Consider the following 20,546-nt stretch of genomic DNA (forward strand, 5'->3'; position numbering starts at 1 on the left):
ACCTACTGACCAGTATATCTAAATTTTTTTAACCAATAGGATATTTAGTAAAGATTTTTCTGAAAGCAACAAAATGTCACTGAGACAGTACAGATTAGTTTACTTTGTCCCAACTTCACTAAACATTTGGAAGACACTGGAGCATGACTAATTAATGAGTACACAGTTGAGATGTTATAACATAAACAGTACCAATTTTTCTGCACCAGATGCACATTTAGACAATCAATGTCTCTTCTTGAGGAATACCAATGCCACTACCTGTATATCTGAATATACAAATATCATTAAAGTCACTGGGACTAAATAAGGTCTGTAGAAGTTTGGACTAAATTAATTACCATGTTCATAACAAGTTTAAGACTTACTTTACTCTCTTATCTTTTGAAGCTTTTCTAAATGAGCATGTGATAGATATGAACCTTGTTCAAGAAGTTTGCTGGAACCTTATACCTTATTCTGTATAGCTTGTCATGAATTCTTACCTTGTTCTTTAGGGGTTTGTGTTGGAGACATGGCTCCTGTTTGTCTTCTTTTGGCATCACTTAAAATATCTATCACAAGGGTAGTAAACTCTCTGGCATTAAATCTGGCAAGTTTCTGTCGACCCTGCAAATAAGTATAATGTGTTAAATTCTCCTAATTCTCAACCCAAACATTTGCCATTTTAACGTACATTTTTATAATTGGCTTTAAATCAATGATAAGTGTGAGATAAATGAAAATGAATCAACACCTACCTCTAAAACTACATTTTTTGTTTAGATATCATACAGATTTTTGGTGTACAAGAAACAGAATAACCATCAGCTTGAAATTTTTCATACATTTGACACATGAGGTTAATGTGACAAGATCAGTACATTTTATTGAATTTTTATTTTCTCCTTGTTTTCAAAATTCCAATAGGGAACATACTTTATATAACTGTATCAATAAACCAATCTTTCAAGACTTTTGGGTCATTGGCTTTTTTCTTTATTTCTCCTCACTACATGGCTGATATTACATTTTTCAATCATTTTAATTTTGTTTTTATTTTCTGTAAAGTTTCAGTGATCTTGGCTGAAACTTTTAGAAGAGCTGATTACAAAAATAAGGCACACACCTTTATATAACCGCCCACCTGCCCAGATATTTCCAAACTTTAATTTAAAACTAAAAAGAAATGGTATATTTGCCAATGTCAACCACTAGAGTTCAAATGAATTTGATGTTAACAATTAGAGAGGTGTATAGCCTTCAACAATGAGACAAACTCATACTGTATAGTCGAATATAAAAGGCACAGACATGATAAATGTGAAACAATTTAAATTTTGGACTTGTATAAACAAGCCAAAATTAAGATCAATCATTTAGAGGTTTAGCTTGTTATTAAATCAGGTTTAATCCACCATTTTCTATATAAGAAAATGCCTTTAAAAGGAATATGACAGTTGTAACCATTCATTTGATGTGTTTGAGCTTTTGATTTTGCCATTTGATTAGGGACTTTCTGTTTTGAATTTTCCTCAAGAGTTCGGTATTTTTATGATGTTACTATTTACATAGCTTACCTGATTTCTTGTTGCAGAGAAATCTGGATTTAGAGGTAGAAATGGAACACCTTGTCTATCACTGACAACAGCAGAATTGTCATGTGACTGACTCCAATCTATAAATAAACAAAATTTCAATCATAAGGGAGATTGACTCTGAATAAATTTTTATCATGATTTCAATGTAAAATTTCATCGATTGCTACTTTTAATTAGATAAAGTAAATGTATTTTTTCTGCCAAGATCTTTTTGTTAATTAAACATTCTTGTCCTTATATCGTTGGTGGAAAGTTGTCTTATTGTCAACCATACCTTATTTTCAAAATGAGATTGTTTGCACAGTATATAAACCCTAATTCAGTGCACCTTAGTAGCAATGATGTCAATAACTGTCCTCTTCCTCAAAAATGTGACCTACCAAATTAGACTTATCACCTGATACTATCATGGGCAACACAACCGTTGCCACACATAGAGCAGGCCTTGCGGTCATAAAACTTTCGAGCACGATTTTTGTACTCGGACTCAAGAATCAACCAATCAAAATACTGGATTTCATGTTTCGAGCATGATTTTTGTGCTCCGAGCACTGAGCAAAGTTTTATGTCTTCAACCCCAGGACTTGCCTGACCTTAAGTTTTTGCAGACTGTTGTGTGTCATTTTTTTGCCATGAAATACTCAGTTTGTTTTTTGACATTTAAGTTTAACTCTCCCTTTGATCTGCTTTCTTTTGCCTCTCCTTTTCTGGTGGTATAAATCAACTTAAATTCTATACTTAAGAGAAAACATAAAACTCTCCACCTTTCTTTTTTAAAATGACTTAAGAATCTATATATTTGTGTGTGTGTGTGTTTTATAATCTATACTACTAACGCTCATCATTTTCTCGTCTGTCCACTTCATCATAGACATCCATGGCTAATTCTTCAAATAAATGATTTGGCAACTGAAAAAAGATATACAATTGGATTGAAAAATCTATTCTTAAATAATTAATAATGTGTAATTTAAAAAAAAAAATGATACAAATATCCAATTTTTAATAAAAAGAACAGAGTACTCCTGCAATAACTAAAAAAAATACTTATTTTTGTTCTTAAAAAGTTGAAATTAATATTTTTGAGAAATGAAGGCTTGAGACCAAATGCAATGCAGACCTGCCAACTTTTGAAATCTCCATGGGGGATTTAGCGCGCGACCAGATTTTTAAGGGTTACAATTTTAGCAACTTTTCTGTGTGCATTGTTTTTTACTCCTAAAATAGTCTTTTGGTTTCTTTTATTTGCATGATTCTTTTACTATTAAATTTTAAAATTTACAAAATAACTGAAGAATAGAGAAAAATGGCATTAAAAATAACGGATTCAAAGTAGAGACCCCCCCTTTTCCCCCTCCAAAGACCTTCTTTTCTATGAACCATGACTCAAAAGACGTAAAACTACATGTCCTAAAGTTAGATGGATGAAGACAGACTTTGATTTAGTCTTATCAGTATCAAAGAGAAAATGAACAAAATTTGAGTTATCTTTCTTTGTACTCAGGGGTGCTCTTACCGGCGGAGGCTTATACAGTAACACATTAGAAGTGAATACAAAATGGCGTCGATTTTAAATCAACAGACACACGACCTCTGGTTTCAAAATTAAACTGATTTCAAGATAAACGATGTTTTCTTGAGAGTTCATTACAGTTCTCATCTTTCAGTTAATTATGATTTAGTTGTGGAACTACGACAAATGTTTCAAATTGTGCTTGTATAATAAATTGATTAAAATTGAAAGGCTTTCCGATCAAATTTGTGTGTACAAATTAATTTTGAGGACTGTTACGACCCATTAGATAACCTGATTACATACAACCACTAATTATGACACCTGTTGTGACTTTTGATTAGCGTAGGGTCGTTAACTTGTCATTATATGTCCCCAGGTAAAATTATAGAATTTTTAAAATTGATTAGAAAAACTTCAAAATAGGTAAACAATAATTTTTTCGGGTATATTTGGTGAAAATCAGGATTTTGACTAGTTTTACAATCCCGATATCGGGATTCGGGTTGAGGGATAAAAATCGGGATGATACCGCAAAAATCGGGATAGTTGGCAGGTCTGGCAATGTGATTTCCATTATCATTTCCAAGGGGCATAACACTTTAAAAAGTATTCAATCTGCACTGATTTTTGAACTAATAAAAAACATTGATAATATACATCTATTATAACAATAATCTGGCCAAAACTCTACATGTTAGAGTGTTGATAGGCAATTTTTGATATGAATAATATTTCCAAGGGGCATAACTCTTTTAAAGATTATAAATCGGCACTGATTTTCAAACTTGTCAAAGACATTGCTTATATTAGCCTATCATTGAAGTTTCATAAAATTCTGGCAAGAATTGAACACATGGAAGAGCTAACAATGCAATTTTCCATAAAATTTATGTTTTCAAGGGGCATAACTCTCTAAAAATAATGATCAGCACTATGATAAACTTGACCCAGACATTTTTCCATATAAAGATTTGCTGCCAGGAACTACTTTAAATTGTTAAAATTATATCAACTCACAGCTTGTAATTTCAGCTTAGCTTGTTTGGCCAACTCTGATAAATCCAAACTACTGCAAAAAAAACATAAAAAAACTTTCAACATTTAGATAAGTGAAATCATTGTTTCACAACCATGCTAACCTTTCTAACGCCATAATTTTTATTTTTACATGTAAAATTTGAATACTTTATTTATTAATGTATTTTGTTATGTTTCTTGGCAAGACAATCTGACATGCATAAATATTTTCCTATAAATAATGCAAAATAACTTTCCAGATTTTCTTGTGATTTCCTTTATTAATATCTTTTATTTTGTAATTGATTCAATTGATAAATTTAAGCTTACTGTATGGCCAATTTATCTGTTTTGATGATATCTTACTAAGAGTTCTTTTGTTGCTGTCTTATTGATTTAAACCTCATGTATTCTTATGTGTAGTTTTTAATTTCTTTACAATTTTCAAGCCATTATTGAATTATCTCCCTTTTGATGTTAAATATTCTCCAGTCTCCAGTTTGGAACCTTGTCAAGGAAAGATTATTATCTCCCTTTCATTGAATGATATTCTGTCTCAAGTTGGGAACCTGGTTAAGGTTTTGATGTTTGTATTATCAGAATTTAAGTTGTCATGAGGAAACAGTTGAATGTATTTTAGAAAGACAATAATTGTCGTATAGATCCTTGCATACAGTCATATGGTGACCAATAATGTCAAGTATTGTTTTCAGGGATTTTCTTTGACTCTGTACAACTTACCTGTCTGCCATTTCTGGGATAATAAAATGTATTCCATTCTTGTGATCTGGAAAATATATTCCTAAAGTATTTAAGTGAAGCAGAAAATCAAAGTAAAAGCAATTTATATATATATTATGTTACTCAGTCAATGTTTACCTGAAAACTTTGTAAGTGAACATACACATAGACATTAAATGAATACAGAAATAAAATACTCTTAATTTATCATGCATAATTACTGAGTGACAAAGTTCAAAAGATTAAACCTGACCTTAAAATTGAGCATGAGAAAAAAGCAATATCTTAAAATTTTTCAAACAGTCATCTATAGCTTATACAATCAGGCGCGGATCCAGAGGGGGGGGGGGGGTTCCGGGGGTTGGAACCCCCCCTTTTTTTTGGACGATCAATGCATTTGAATGGGGACATGTAATTGGAACCCCCCCTTTGTCCTGGGTTAGGAACCCCCCCCCCCCCCCCCTTTTTAAAATGGCTGGATCCGCCCCTGACAATAGATTTTCAGTTGTAGCTTGTTCCTGTTAGATATTAGTTTTTCGTTTTTTTTTTGTCAGTTAATAAGGCTGTTAGATTTCTCGTTTGAATTAATTGACATTTTTCATTTCGGGGCCTTTTATAGATGACCATGTTGTATGGGCTTTGTTCATTGTTGAAGGCAGTACATTGACCTATAGTTGTAAATTTCTGTGTCACTATGATATAAATGTCATTTAGATAAATACTCCTTTAAATGAATCCAAAAAAAATGACTTATAAAGTGTGGTAACCATGGTAACTAATTCATAGATTTACACTTACCTGGCTTTCTTTTATAATTCATAGATGTACACTTACCTGGCTTTCTCTTACACACATAGTAGGCTAATCTATCTGTTAGTTCATAATGTAATTCCAATATTCTGTCTGCTAAATCTATGTACAACTCGGCTCTGTAAAAAATAACTCATGATTTTAGTGGCTCTGTGTTGTAAATTAATAAAACTTTTCACCATAAAACAAAGTTTCTTTGGTTTTGTCAATGTCAGAATTTGTCTCAATAATTTCTATACTTCAGGGAATAATAAGGAAATACTTCACATGACCAAATGAAGTTTCCCATTGGAATTATAGACATACTTAGCATGAGATATTGGAGTTTTCCCATTGGAATTGTGGCCATGATAAATTGAAGTTTTACCATTGAAATTGTGGTCCTGATAAATTAGAGTTTTCCCATTGGAATTGTGGCCATGACAAATTGGAATTTTCCCATTGGAATTGTGGCCATGATAAATTAGAGTTTTCCCATTGGAATTGTGGCCATGATGATAAATTGGAGTTTTCTCATTGAAATTGTGGCCATGATAAATTGGAGTTTTCCCATTGGAATTGTGGCCATGATAAATTGGAGTTTTCAAATTGGAATTGTGGCTATGATAACTTGGAGTTTTCCCATTGGAATTGTGGCCATGATAAATTGAAGTTTTACCATTGAAATTGTGGCCCTGATAAATTAGAGTTTTCCCATTGGAATTGTGGCCATGATAAATTGGAGTTATCCCATTGGAATTGTGGCCATATGATAACTTGGAGTTTTACCATTTGAATCAAAGACATAACAAATGTCAATTTTCCCATTGGAATCATGAACAGAGTTTTCCTACTTACTCAATTGGAGTTTTCACACTTTCTTAGCATGATCAATTGGAGTTTTCCCGTTGGAATCATGAATAGAGTTTTTGAACTTACTTAGCATGATCAATAGTTTTCCCGTTGGAATCATGAATAGAGTTTTCACACTTACTTAGCATGATCACTTGGAGTTTTCCTGTTGGAATCATGAATAGAGTTTTCACACTTACTTAGCATGATCAATTGGAGTTTTCCTGTTGGAATCATGAATAGAGTTTTCACACTTACTTAGCATGATCAATTGGAGTTTTCCCGTTGGAATCGAAAGCACCAGGGTCAGCTCCATAAATGACTAGAAGTTCTACTTGTAATGGCTGTCCACTCTGAGCAGCAACATGGAGAGGACAATTACCTTTCTCCTATAAAATATAATACAATAGAAAAATAAAAATGCTCATTTTTATTTTATGTGTTACACATTTGTTTTTCGTTCATTTTTTATATAAATGAGGCCGTTAGTTTTCTGGTTTGAATTGTTTTACATTATCATTTCTGGGCATTTTATAGCTGACTGTGCTGTATGGGCTTTGCTCATTGTTGAAGGCCATTCATTGACCTGTAGTTGTTAATTTTTGTGTCATTTTGGTATCTAGTGGAGAGTTGTCTAATACCACATCTTCTTTTTTATATCATGTACAAAAATGTGAAATGCCAGCAGTAACTACTTTAATATTAACTGCTAACAATTGCGTTTGTCTACTATATAACAATTGCACATTTTTCATTTGCCAACTTCATCAGCTGTGTATTAAAAGATTAAACTTTCCTTTATCTTTTTTGTTATTTAAGGAATGTTATATTCTTGACAGATCTTTGATAGATTCTATTTAATTTATTCACAACTTTTACAGATTCAATATTTAGATTGTGACCTTTGAATATACTCTTGTCTACTACTGAATTTGATTTGATTTTTGATGTTTTAACACCACAATCAGCACTACTGGCTGGTTATTTCCTGGAAATAGTTTTTATAGGTGGAGGAAGCTAAATTTTTGACAGGAAAATGGAAATCCCACTGTTGAAGACTATTGTCTGGTAGAAGTGATTTATTCTATTTGTTTGGTTTCTGTCTTTATTTTTCTTTTTTCTAATCCTCACACCAACTTACCGGATGAAAATAATTAGGGTCAGCTCCTTTGGAGAGAAGTCTTAAACATGTTTCTAAGTTACTCGTTCTTACACTGGAGTGAAGTTGCTGAAATACAAATATACCCTTCTTCATTGTTGAGTAAATAATATGAGCATCATTGATTCTGCTCAGTACAAAGTAGAAGAAAAATACTCAGGAAAAGGTATCATTAAGCCTAGAAAATAGTCTTATGATCTTTTCTTCATTTCCAATCTATCGGCAAATGTACAATGCATAAAGATAAGGAATTAAACGTGAAGAAAAGTAGAAGCATTTAAATGTTAACATTCAGCACACATTTATCAAGGCTTGGAAGTAATATTTTAAAACAAAAGGTATCTTTTTCAAGTTTTGGCATATGGGTTTTAACAGGTCGGGACCACTACCTTATATGGAAATGCATAAATTAGCATACTTATGTTCTCGCACATGTAATTGTTTATTTACATGTGACACAATTTATTTTTACCTAGGTTTTTGACCAATCCACTAAATGAGTCACAATGCATGATGGACTACTACGTGTTTACAATCAACCAAGAACACGTGTTATTTACTGAAATACAACACATTTTTTCGTGCAATGCGGGATTCACAATTTCGCTTAGTTTTTCATTTTGTGTATCCTCATTTATAGTTCGTGATATAAAGTATTACTTCCATGCTCAGATTAACGAAGAGTTGTTTCTATGCTAAGAAACAAGGGTTTGAATTACCCGATATATAGCCATTAATTTAACATGCTTGATGATAGCACAGAGATTTCATGTATTTGTCCACCAGAAGCAACGAAACAACAGCGAAAAAACACAATTACCCATGAGACAAACTTACTGGTGTAAAGTAAGCCGTCGATAACAGCCGGTGCTGATATTCAAGAGTACAGCAATGTTCGTATAGATAATTAAAGGCAAATGTGGGATCCTTGAATTTTGTGTTCGTAAAAAAGGCGAAGAAATATTTACATACATGGCAGTGTTAACAAAATCTATAAGTATTTTTGTTGGTCACATTTCAGTATATGGGACTTCCAAACTGTTCCCTTTTTATTTGAAGGTAGTGAAGTCAGCAGCTGTAGTTTCATTTTGTTCGTTTTTTAACGGGCTCGGACATTTGCCAAACTGAATAAAATCATTACCAGTGATCGGGAAGGACGTGCGCCCTGCGCCTATAGCTCATATTGACCAGAAATGGCGCATAGAGTGACAAATGTAAGCGCCCACGTGGCGCACGATATTTTTCACATCGTTTCGAACCGTTTAGATATTGTCAAATGGATTTCCGATCGTGTTCCGTGCCGCCATGTGTGTGTACACAACTGTATAATGTTCCTCCAATCATAGGAGCACCTATATATTTTTGGGACTTCTCGAGTGTTTTCCTATGATAATAGGACCATGCGGTTTAACGTCTGGGGTGTTTTCCTATGGTAATAATAGAACCATGCGGTCTAACTGATAACCCAAAAAACGTAATTAACCATCATTCATGATATATTTTTTTTATAAAAAAACTTTAAATTTGTGAAATTTGGCTATAACAGACGAGATTTAACTCTAATAATAATCTTTTAATTTAGTTTAGCTTGCTATTGTTTCGATTGAAAAACCCTGAAGCCTTTTTATACGACCGCAAAATTTGAAAAAATTTTCGTCGTATATTGCTATCACGTTGGAGTCGTCGTCGTCGTCTGCGTCGTCGTCCGAATACTTTTAGTTTTCGCACTCTAACTTTAGTAAAAGTGAATGGAAATCTATGAAATTTTAACACAAGGTTTATGACCACAAAAGGAAGGTTGGTATTGATTTTGGGAGTTTTGGTCCCAACAGTTTAGGAATTAGGGGCCAAAAAAGGGCCCAAATAAGCATTATTCTTGGTTTTCGCACAATAACTTTAGTTTAAGTAAATAGAAATCAATGAAATTTAAACACAATGTTCATGACTACAAAAGGAAGGTTGGTATTGATTTTGGGAGTTTAGGTCCCAACAGTTTAGGAATTAGGGGCCAAAAAGGGACCCAAATAAGCATTTTTCTTGGTTTTCGCACCATAACGTTAGTATAAGTAAATAGAAATCTATGAAATTTAAACACAAGGTTTATGACCATAAAAGGAAGGTTGGTATTGATTTTGGGAGTTTTGGTCCCAACAGAATAAGGGGCCCAAAGGGTCCAAAATTAAACTTTGTTTGATTTCATCAAAATTGAATAATTCTTTGATATGCCGAATCTAACTGTCATGACTGTGTATATAGATTCTTAACTTTTGGTTCCGTTTTCAAATTGGTCTACATTAAGGTCCAAAGGGTCCAAAATTAAACTTAGTTTGATTTTGACAAAAAATGAATCAGTTAGGTTAGGTTCTTTGATATGCTGAATCTAAAAATGTACTTAGATTCTTGATTATTGGCCCAGTTTTCAAGTTGGTCCAAATCGGGGTCCAAAATTAAACTTTGTTTGATTTCATCAAAAATTGAATAAATGGGGTTCTTTGATATACCAAATCTAACTGTGTATGTAGATTCTTCATTTTTGGTCCTGTTTTCAAATTGGTCTACACTAAAGTCCAAAGGGTCCAAAATTAAACTTAGTCTGATTTTAACAAAAATTGAAATCTTGGGGTTCTTTGATATGCTGAATCCAAAAATGTACTTAGATTTTTTATTATGGGCCCAGTTTTCAAGTTGGTCCAAATCAGGATCTAAAATTATTATATTAAGTATTGTGCAAGAGCAAGTCTTTTCAATTGCACAGTATTGCGCAATGGCAAGAAATATCTAATTGCACAATATTGTGAAATAGCAAATTTTTTTTTAATTAGAGTTATCTTTCTTTGTCCAGAATCAACTTAAATCTTTGTTATATACAATATACAATGTATATTCACTTTTTACTACCAACTGATAAATTAAAATAATCTTTACCATTCAGTGATAACAAGCAGTTTTTTTACATCTTAATATTTTATGATGTATTTAAATGAGTAGTTATTGTTGCAAACTCCATTAGAAATTTTGATTGAGATTAGTTTTGGAATAAGGGAAAAGGGGGATGTGATTAAAAAAATTGGGTTCAATTTTTCTCATTTGAAATTTCATAAATAAAAAAGAAAATTTCTTCAAACATTTTTTTGAGAGGATTAATATTCAACAGCATAGTGAATTGCTCTAAGAGAAAACAAAAATTTTAAGTTCATTAGAACACATTCATTCTGTGTCAGAAACCTATGCTGTGTCAACTATTTAATCACAATCCAAATTTAGAGCTGAATCCAGCTTGAATGTTGTGTCCATACTTGCCCCAACCGTTCAGGGTTCAACCTCTGCGGTCGTATAAAGCTACGCCCTGCGGAGCATCTGGTTATGAATATAGTTTTTGTCTCCATAAAAGGCGCTTAACTGTCCTTGTCATTTTTTGGTCTTTGGCTCGTTTTGACATTTTGTAAACATGTCTTTAGCGAATATTGTTTTGTTCTATCAATTAATGGTACTCTCTACTGTTAATCTTGTCATCGTGATGAAGTAATAATAATAATACAAGAAGTGCAGAGGAAGTGCCTGCAATGTCCTCTAATACGGAACGTCTGGAATATGTATGGTATCGACGAAGACCCAAATTTAATGTTAAAAAAAACAACCATGAACATGAACAAGCCAAGGCAACAGTACCAGTTTAAACATTGTAAATACAGATTATCTTTAATATTGTCCATTTTGGAAGAAGTTATTGTATGTTCATTGAAATTACAGAATCACAGGAACAATATCCATGATATTATTTAAAATCATATAGATTAAAGTACCAACACCTCTTTGCCAAAAAATAATGATACTTTTTATTTTTTTACAGAAGACAACTCAAATGGCCCACTCATTGACAACATGGCCCATTATTTTTTAAAATGGCCCATTGAATTTATTTTTGAGGGGCCCTGGGCCCATAGTGAAAAAAACCTTCCAGATCACTGCATTACAGCTGATTTCTTAAACCTGCAAAGTAAAAATTTGGTTGGCTTGCTTGCTTTGTTTGTATAGTTGTTTATACAAGCTTTGAAAATAAGATTGACATCTTTAAACAATATATATATATATATAGGCATAGTTTAACTTGTATATTTTATATTTTGTACAATATACAAACAAAGCAAGCAAGCTAACCAAAGTTTTGCTTCACATTCATTAGGAAATAAGCTGTAATGATTTTATCCATATGTATGTGCGACAAGGTGGAAAATTTGATATGTTTTGTGAAAATTGCAGCGTTGGATCTATAATAAAAAAGAAGATGTGGTATGATTGCCAATGAGACAGCCGTCCACAAGAGACCAAAATGACACAGAAATTAACATTTATAGATCCCCGTACGGCCTTCAACAATGAGCAAATCCCATACCGCATAGTCAGCTACATGTATAAAAGTCCCCGATATGACAATGTAAAACAATTCAAACGAGAAAACTAACGGCCTTAATTATATAAAAAAAAATGAACGAAACACAAATATGTAACACATAAACAAACGAAAACCACTGAAATACAGGCTCCTATACAATATATTTTTTTTTATGGGATAGATTTCTTGTCCTTTTATATATTTAATTGGGCCGGTTTTTTGGGTTTTTTTGTTTTTGTTTGGATTGTTTTACACAAGTAATTTTTAGGTCATTAATAGCTTACTTTTCAGCATTGGACCTATGACTGCTTACTTTACTAAATTATGTCTTTGTTGGAAAGATGTCTCATTTTGGCACTCATACATTTGTACCTCATCTTCTTATTTCTATATACAAAGCACGTCTTAGAAAAAAAATAATAGGTAATATGGCACCCACTATGATCCAGAGACTTTTAATATTGGAGATATTTTACACATGTCAACAGGACAGCAGCCGAAACCCTCTCAGGTATATTTTGTGATAAAATTAGCCGCAAACGGATATTATTGATGGATGAAACTATAAAAAAATGTATTGAGCTATATACCGTACCCGCTCAGTGGCGGATCCAGGGGGGGGGCAGGGTTCCGGGGGATGGACCCCCTTTTTTTGGACGATCAGTGCATTTGGATGGGGACATGTAGTTGGAACCCCCTCCCCTTTTGTCCAGGGTTAGGACCCTCCTTTTTAAAATGGCTGGACCCGCCCCTGCCGCTTTCATAACACTTCTTTTTAGCATACTGAATATTATGATGTTCTTACTATTAGTTAAGGTCCTGATAAAAAAAAAATACACATTCAGTACAGAAAGAAGTTTTTCAATGAAAGTTTCGTGTTTTTCTAGGCAGAAATGATTTTTAAATGACATTATACAGGTTTAAAAGAGCTCAAATGATTTTCTTACTGGACAGTGGTCACTTCATTGGATATTTCACTGTGTCATGTCGTGAAATTAATGCAGGTTCAATTCATAACAGTGCACAAAACCGGTTCAACTACTTTTGCAAGGCGAAAAAGAAAGTTGAATCGTGAAGCCAATAAACAATATTTTTTTAATCTGAGCATGCAAGTTGAAGATTACGTTATATATTTTACATTAAACATATTTGCAGAATAAAAACTTTGGTAATGAGAGTCCCAGACAATATATTAATTGACTGTTTTCCCACTAATTCCACGTGTTTTAAGTAGTAGTTTACTCGTAGTAGCCCACAATGCATTGTAGTTCATTGAGTCGATTGGTCAGTTTTTCAAGGCCATATTGGCCTTGTGTTTTGGAAATTGCTATGCAAATATATTCTGACGTCAGAAAATCTAGAGTTCTCGACCTGTTTAACTAAAACTGAAAAAAAAAAATCATCTTTTGAGTTACTTCCTTTATACAGATTATCTTTTGAGTTACTCACCTTACTCAAATCATCTATAGAGTTAACATCACCATCTTTTTGTTTATTGATAAACTGTAAAAACTGATATTTGGATCGAATGAATTCTGCCTTCACAGGACTGTAAATATAATAAAATTATTAACATTAGAAATGCAATTGTCCTCAAAAGCAAATGTATGAATGCCCTATACATAGTACTTTACAAGCAGAGTGCCTGAAAGTAATCTATTAAATGTGTAACTTAAAAGATCAGAATATGGACTAAAATACAAAATATGACATGTATGATTGACAAATTTTTCCTTTGCCTGATTAGGAAAGTTTTGGAAGTTTACTTTTCAATACTTTGTAATTATCTTGTTTCTAGACAGTCTTTGTTAAAGCACTGCTGATGAAGGTTATGCAGAAAAATTGAACAACTTTCCTACAAAATTATAAGTCAGGCAACTTGCACATCTTTTTACTGGTTTTGTTTAAATCTGAGTTAGCTGTTTGAAGAATACAGCAGTCCCTTAGCGAAGATTTTTTAACCTATCTTTGCATTGCGCATAGCTAGTTCAGTAGTAACTGGGGTAATGTTTTAATATCATTAAGTTAGATGTCTATCCGGATATACCCCAGGGCTAAGTTGTTTCTAAATGCTTAATGACAGGTTGCGGTTTAATGACCCTTGGTAGCAGGGTCCAGCTCTTTCAGAAGATCCATACTAACTGCACTTGGTCCCTGGGGCCTGGTTTCTTTTCCCCATGTTTACTCTGTGAAGGGTCCATATACTTACTGTACTTGGTCCCTGCTTTCTTTTTCCCATGTTGACTCTGTGACGGGTCCATACTTACTGTTCTTGGTCCCTGGGGCCTGGTTTCTTTTCCTCATGTTTACTCTATGCAGGGTCCATACGTACTGTACTTGGTCCCTGGTTTCTTTTTCCCATGTTTACTCTGTGAAGGGTCCATACTTACTGTACTTGGTCCCTAAGGTCTGGTTTCTTTTCCTCATGTTTACTCTGTGAAGGGTCCATACTTACTGTACTTGGTCCCTTAGGCCTGGTTTCTTTTCCCCATGTTTACTCTGTGAAGGGTCCATACTTACTGTACTCGGTCCCTGGTTTTTTTTCCCCATGTTTACTCTGTGAAGGGTCCATACTTACTGTACTTGGTCCCTTAGGCCTGGTTTCTTTTCCCCATGTTTACTCTGTGAAGGGTCCATACTTACTATACTTGGTCACTTGGGTCCAGTTTCTTTTTCCCATGTTTACTCTGTGAAGGGTTAATACTTACTGTACTTGGTCCCTTGGGCCTGGTTTCTTTTTCCCATGTTTACTCTGTGAAGGGTCCAATAATGAATGTTCCCATATACTGTTGGCACCATGATTTGCAAGATGTTGTACCATCTACAAAACAAATTTCATCATTACATGTTTATCTGTTTTACATGGAAGTTACAGCTATCCTTTTAATAATACTAATTCATGTACAAGTCCCAAAGAAATTTCTGATCATAAAATAATTTCACATTTGTATTTAGGTTAGTAATTATATATTATAATGTATAAATATATCATGTTTCAAATTGCATATTAATTCCCATATAACATTCAATCATTATCTGACCAATAATCTCTTCTTCTATATTTTTTTTAATATTGAGACAGAGCTTATTGACATGATGGATGGTATGCAATGTACAGAAACCAAGCATTTTGTTTTAGCTAAGGTAATTATTTCATTAAAGATTGATTATTTCAAAATCTGATCATAAGAATTTTTCTCAACACGATCAAAACATTAACATCTGGGAACTAAACTTGCAACAGAAATTCAAATATGAAAGGATGAACAAAAAGAGTTACATGTGTATCACTTTATTCCCTCTCTACAACCTCTTAATGATGGGGTTTATACAAAAAAAAGAAATTCAAAGAATCTCTGACAGGTAGTTACGTGGAAAAGTTAATGTATCATGTGTATGGGTGTGCAACAGTCGAGAATATAACTCTGCATAAATTCTCTTGTTATTTCAAATCTAAAGTATTTGACTTACAGACAATAACGTCGGACTCCATTGTCCTTTGTTGAGTGATTTTATCTGTGAAATGTGACGACCAAGACTTCTATGTACACTACAGCACTCATCACAAATTAGCACTCCACGATTTATAGAGGCCCATGTGGGATCTGTAAAGAAATTAATAAAATATATAATACTATATATTCTGGTTTAACAAACTGTGAAACCCTCATAAAAGTAATTAGTGTCATTTTATGCACTGTATACTAAGAAATTATTGAGAGGGTTTTGTTAGCGCAACTAATGCGTCTGGGTGTATATCGCAATAATAAGAAAATGTATTCTGACATCTGACACATGTCTTTGTATGCAGCTTTTCATGCAATCGCAATAATTATTCTCACATTTTATACATTTGGTCTTAATTCATGTAATTGAAAAGTTGTCTCATTTTCATTAAATTCTAAAGCAAAAATCTCAAAACTTCCTTCCAATCCTTTTAAGTGAAGTGTACGTACTCACTATAGACGACAGGTTTGTATTGTAAATAGACCAATGTTGTTAACTAACTCATGGGAGGTAACTTATTGCATTACTGATTTGTGATAATGAGTTATCTCCCCTCTATAACATCTGCTGTAATTAACATGGTTTTGTCCTGCATATATGCACTAATTATAGAATTACATAAAACAAGCAGATGCAGTATAACTGAGTACAATGTATTATCTCCTACTGACACTGCATTATGTCATGTATATAAAATGTAGAATACTCTTACTAAAACTCTTCCAACTATCATCTTTTAAGAATACATGTACATGTATGTTACGTATTTGCAAATAAATAACATCAACATGTATAAATAATCCACAAAACACATCATTGGCAATTGCTTAGAACACTAAGTATCATTCCCCTTTTATGTTTTTGTGAGCCTAGTACCAAGAATTGTCCCCCCTTTTTTTCTTTTCTTTTGGCCTTATACTGCATGACATTGTGATTGTTATATATGCATTAATTACAGACTTCATGAAACAAGCTTAGTGTAACAAGCAGATGCACATCATTCATTACCTCCTACCGACACAAAAATCTTGTAAATAAAATATACACTCTAGAATAAGCACTGTTTTTAATTCAGGAGATTTTCAGAAACAACTTTAACAACATGAACAGGATAAAATACTCCACAAAAAATGTCATTGGCTATTGCTTAAAAGGGCTTTTTCAGAATTAATTTATGGGTTGGGGGGGGGGGGGGGGGGGGGGGGGGGCGTGGTCTGAAGGCACTTTTATTAAAATTTGATGGGTGGTTGTTATTCAAGAAAGATTGCAGGAACATTTAAATGAAATAAATTTAAAATGTATGCATGGTGGGGTCAAGTAAAAAGTGCCTCCCCCTCCCGCCCAATACATTTATTTTCTAAGTGGTGTTTTTTTTCCATGGCATAGGTACTGCAATTCAAAAATTATTCCCCCTTTTTAGTTTTGTGAGCTTGAAAACAAGAATTATCCCCCCTCCTTTTTCATGTTTTTCCTTCTTTTGTTTTTTTGTTCTTGTATTTTTTAAATACTGTATGGTAATTGATTTATTAACTATGCTTCTACAGATACATGTACTATCTGTTACTTTACCAAACACAATTAAGATTTCAAATCATTTGCTATCTTTTTTTTATTTATTAATTAACACATACAATACACATGATAAATTTTGGTGCCATGTTGCAGTATCTAGCACATCTATAATCTATAAGATCAATGTTGATAAGATATGCCACAGTTTTTCATCAAAATATAAAGATTATAAATTCTTATAAATTCAAATCAAGAAATTTGGAAAAAAGCCCACTTTATTTATGGTAGAGCATTGATTATAGATGAAACATGAAATTGTAAGATAAAAAGTAGATAACAATCTTTCTCACGTAGCTATAAAGATGTAAGTATACCCAGATACATGTACCAATACAGTAACTGTGAGAAAACAACTCCCTCTGTGTGGTGGAATTATAGAGATAGGGATCAGCATTATTGAGGCAGCAACTAAATAACACCAGATAAACCAAATATTACCCAGTAACCTTACTATACCATACATTATTTAGCTATACACAGATACATGTACCAATACAGTAACTATGAGAAAACAACTCCCTCTGTGTGGTGGAATTATAGAGATAGGGATCAGCATTAATGAGGCAGCAACTAAATAACACCACAGCAACCTTACATTACCCAAATTAACCAAAATATATACTATAAATCATAATCATATGTAGATAATGTCAGATAATTCAGCTATTTGAATTAATACTGTACAAATTAATGTGTACTTTGAATGTTTTTAATCATAGTACAAAATATATTGTTTTTTTTTCCCTCATGGTTCACATGGTTGACTTTATGAAAAAACTAATGTTATTGTACAGTATAAAAAGTAAAATATTTATTATTAACATGTAACTGTATAGCAACATGTGTGAAAACATATTGTATAGAAAAGTAAACAATGTATACATGTTTTTTCCAACATGTGTTAGAGCTTATTGAGTACAAAGTGTACAAACAAAATCAGGGGCGGATGCAGGAATTTTCGAAAGGGGGGGGGGGGGGGGGGGGGGGGGGGGTGCTAACCCAGGGCAAAGGGGGTGTGCAGGGGGTGCAAAACATATGTCCCGATACAAATGCATTGATCGGCAAAAATAAAGGGGGGGTGCGCACCCCCGGAACCCCCCCCCCCTGGATCCGCCACTGAAAATAATTAGTGTTTTAGGTTTCCTACTTATTTTTTTTTTTTACCTTGGACTAATTATTTTCTCATTCAGCTATTATACAGGTAATTATCCAAACAAAATCTGGGTATAAGCATTCTCAAAGTGAGAGGGTTAGCGCTATAAAACCAGGTTTAATCCACCATTTTCTACATTTGAAAATGCCTGTACCAAGTCAGGAATATGACAGTTCTTGTCCATTCGTTTTTGATGCGTTTTGTTATTTGATTTTGCCATGTGATTATGGACTTTCTGAATTGACTTTCCTCTAAGTGAAGTATTTTTGTGATTTTACTTTTTGGAAGTATCCAAATCAAGTATATGGACAGTTTCAAAGATAAACCCTTAAGGCAAAAATGTTTTGGTGTTTTGACCTGTCTGCATGTACAAAAAATGTATATATCATGTATATATATGCTGAGTTCATTCTTGTGACCAGAAATATCGTTTTTTAGCTGTGGCCCGATTGATATTATGTTTTATATACAACACCAGAATGACCAGATAATATTTCTGTTTGTGGCCTGCTGATATGTTTTAGCAATCATACAGATGTTATCATCTGATAAATCAATTACACCTCTCGTTAGGTTTCCTGGGTAAATACAATGTAAATATATAAGTTCTTGGGTTAATTACTAAACAACTGTTTTATAATTAAGCAGGGTTTCCTGGATAATTATCATGTGATTTTATTGAAGGAAACACATGTACCAGAACAATTGTAAACAAACTGTGTATTTATCTTCAACATTCATTTAACAAAGTACAAACTCCTGCAGTCAATGTTGAAATTTTGGTTTATGCTGTTCAATTTTTGGTCTTTGGTGTTTAAAGGTTTAACTGTCATTTAACAAGAATAAATATTAAAATTTTGTTCTTTTTTGGCTTCTGACAAATATGTATGGAATAATTATTCCTTCTTAGTTATCGGTATCTGCAGTCTGGGTCAATTTTCACAAAGAACTGCCTCCATGGTGACTGGTCTCATGGAATGAAGTGGGCCTTGAGTGAAAAAGGGTACAGGTTCCAATCCAGACTGGGTCTGTCTGCAGTGGTATGTGTAGAATCCTATTTAGGCTTCTATAAATGGTCATATCAAACTCAGGGCTCACACTACTTCAGAATTATAGGGAGAAGTGACTTCTCTTTTTGAAACTGATAGGGAGAAGTGGTGAGATTTGAAAGAGAAGTGCTCATTCGCGCGGGTGCGCTACAATGTTTGGATTTTACAATAGTATAAAGGGCCATATGTAAATAATGTTCTTTTTATGTTGTTCAATTCATATGAGTAAAAAATTACTATTAAAGTAACATTTGAAATTAAAAGTTGTTTAAGTTTTACTAAGGTTCTTGTGAGAAACTACCAACTAAATATCTAGCACTAAAAAAAAAAAATTTATTTTAAAAAATGTAAAGAAATTATATCAATTACAATTTAATTAAAAATTATCTTGTGTATGAAATTCAGTGTTTCTCATAAAAAAATATAAAAGTTATTAAGCTAGGCCATAATATATTGATATTAGTATAATAGTCTCAGAGTTTAGCAACTTTAATCAATAGTTTGAAACATTCATAAAAAATATAGGGAATTATATACACCAATCAATTAGATGTAACCAAAAGTCTCTTAATGCGTGTGGGATGCGTAATTTTCCCCTTTGGGATCAATATTCTTCTGTCAGCTGTTCCATCCGTGCGTCCGTAGTAATTATTGTAAAAGTACGTATTTCGGTCATAGCTGGTCCGGTTCAGATCCGTAGTTAAGAAATCGGTCAATGGCGGACGAATGCAAGAAAATTTACAAAAATAAACGATGTTTGACAAGTTATTTGGAAAGGAACATGACGGTTTTAATGCAATAAATGGATTAAACATTTACTGGAGGCAACTTTTATCACGTTTAAATGAAGTAACAAACTTATTTTGCCGCCGAAATTTAGGTTGATGTACGTTTTCGAGGAACAAGCACCGGAACTTGCGAAAATGCACGAAGTGATAAAAAGTTGTATTTTTATCAAATAACCTGATACACACTGCGAAGACAATTCTTCAACCTCTTTTCTAAAGGTAATGAATAGTTTATGTCTGAATTTCTTTAATTATCAGTAAAAAATTGATGTTTCATCAACTTGGTAAAAAATGAAAATGTCCGATGACGGAAGCGACTGAAAGCGACTATCGTCAAGAACAGGGCGACTTGTTTTCGCTTTTGGGGGTCGGGGAAAGCGAAGTGACGGTCGGGAGGGCGACTTCTTCGCCAAAGTCGCCTGGTAGCGTG

The 20,546-nt window shown here is 33.2% G+C and overlaps 1 protein-coding gene across 2 annotated transcripts in view; it reads right to left on the reverse strand.

The window, feature by feature from the left end:
• Positions 1–20,546, reverse strand: part of LOC139527486 (ARF GTPase-activating protein GIT2-like) — a 41,012-nt gene that overhangs the window by 15,121 nt on the left and 5,345 nt on the right. The window contains exons 2-12 of one of the 2 annotated variants that reach the window (XM_071322973.1): positions 15,519–15,652; positions 14,756–14,868; positions 13,497–13,596; positions 7,637–7,723; positions 6,754–6,884; positions 5,689–5,783; positions 4,855–4,900; positions 4,114–4,165; positions 2,417–2,489; positions 1,560–1,657; positions 486–609 (exon numbers count right to left, since the gene is read on the reverse strand). In XM_071322973.1, coding sequence (XP_071179074.1) covers positions 486–609; positions 1,560–1,657; positions 2,417–2,489; positions 4,114–4,165; positions 4,855–4,900; positions 5,689–5,783; positions 6,754–6,884; positions 7,637–7,723; positions 13,497–13,596; positions 14,756–14,868; positions 15,519–15,652 — 1,053 coding nt within the window. Of the gene's footprint in view, positions 1–485; positions 610–1,559; positions 1,658–2,416; positions 2,490–4,113; positions 4,166–4,854; positions 4,916–5,688; positions 5,784–6,753; positions 6,885–7,636; positions 7,724–13,496; positions 13,597–14,755; positions 14,869–15,518; positions 15,653–20,546 lie in introns of both variants that reach the window. The other variant, XM_071322972.1, reaches the window with a different exon arrangement.

The sequence above is a fragment of the Mytilus edulis genome, chromosome 6 (genome assembly GCF_963676685.1).
Source record: "Mytilus edulis chromosome 6, xbMytEdul2.2, whole genome shotgun sequence".
Classification (NCBI taxonomy): domain Eukaryota; kingdom Metazoa; phylum Mollusca; class Bivalvia; order Mytilida; family Mytilidae; genus Mytilus; species Mytilus edulis.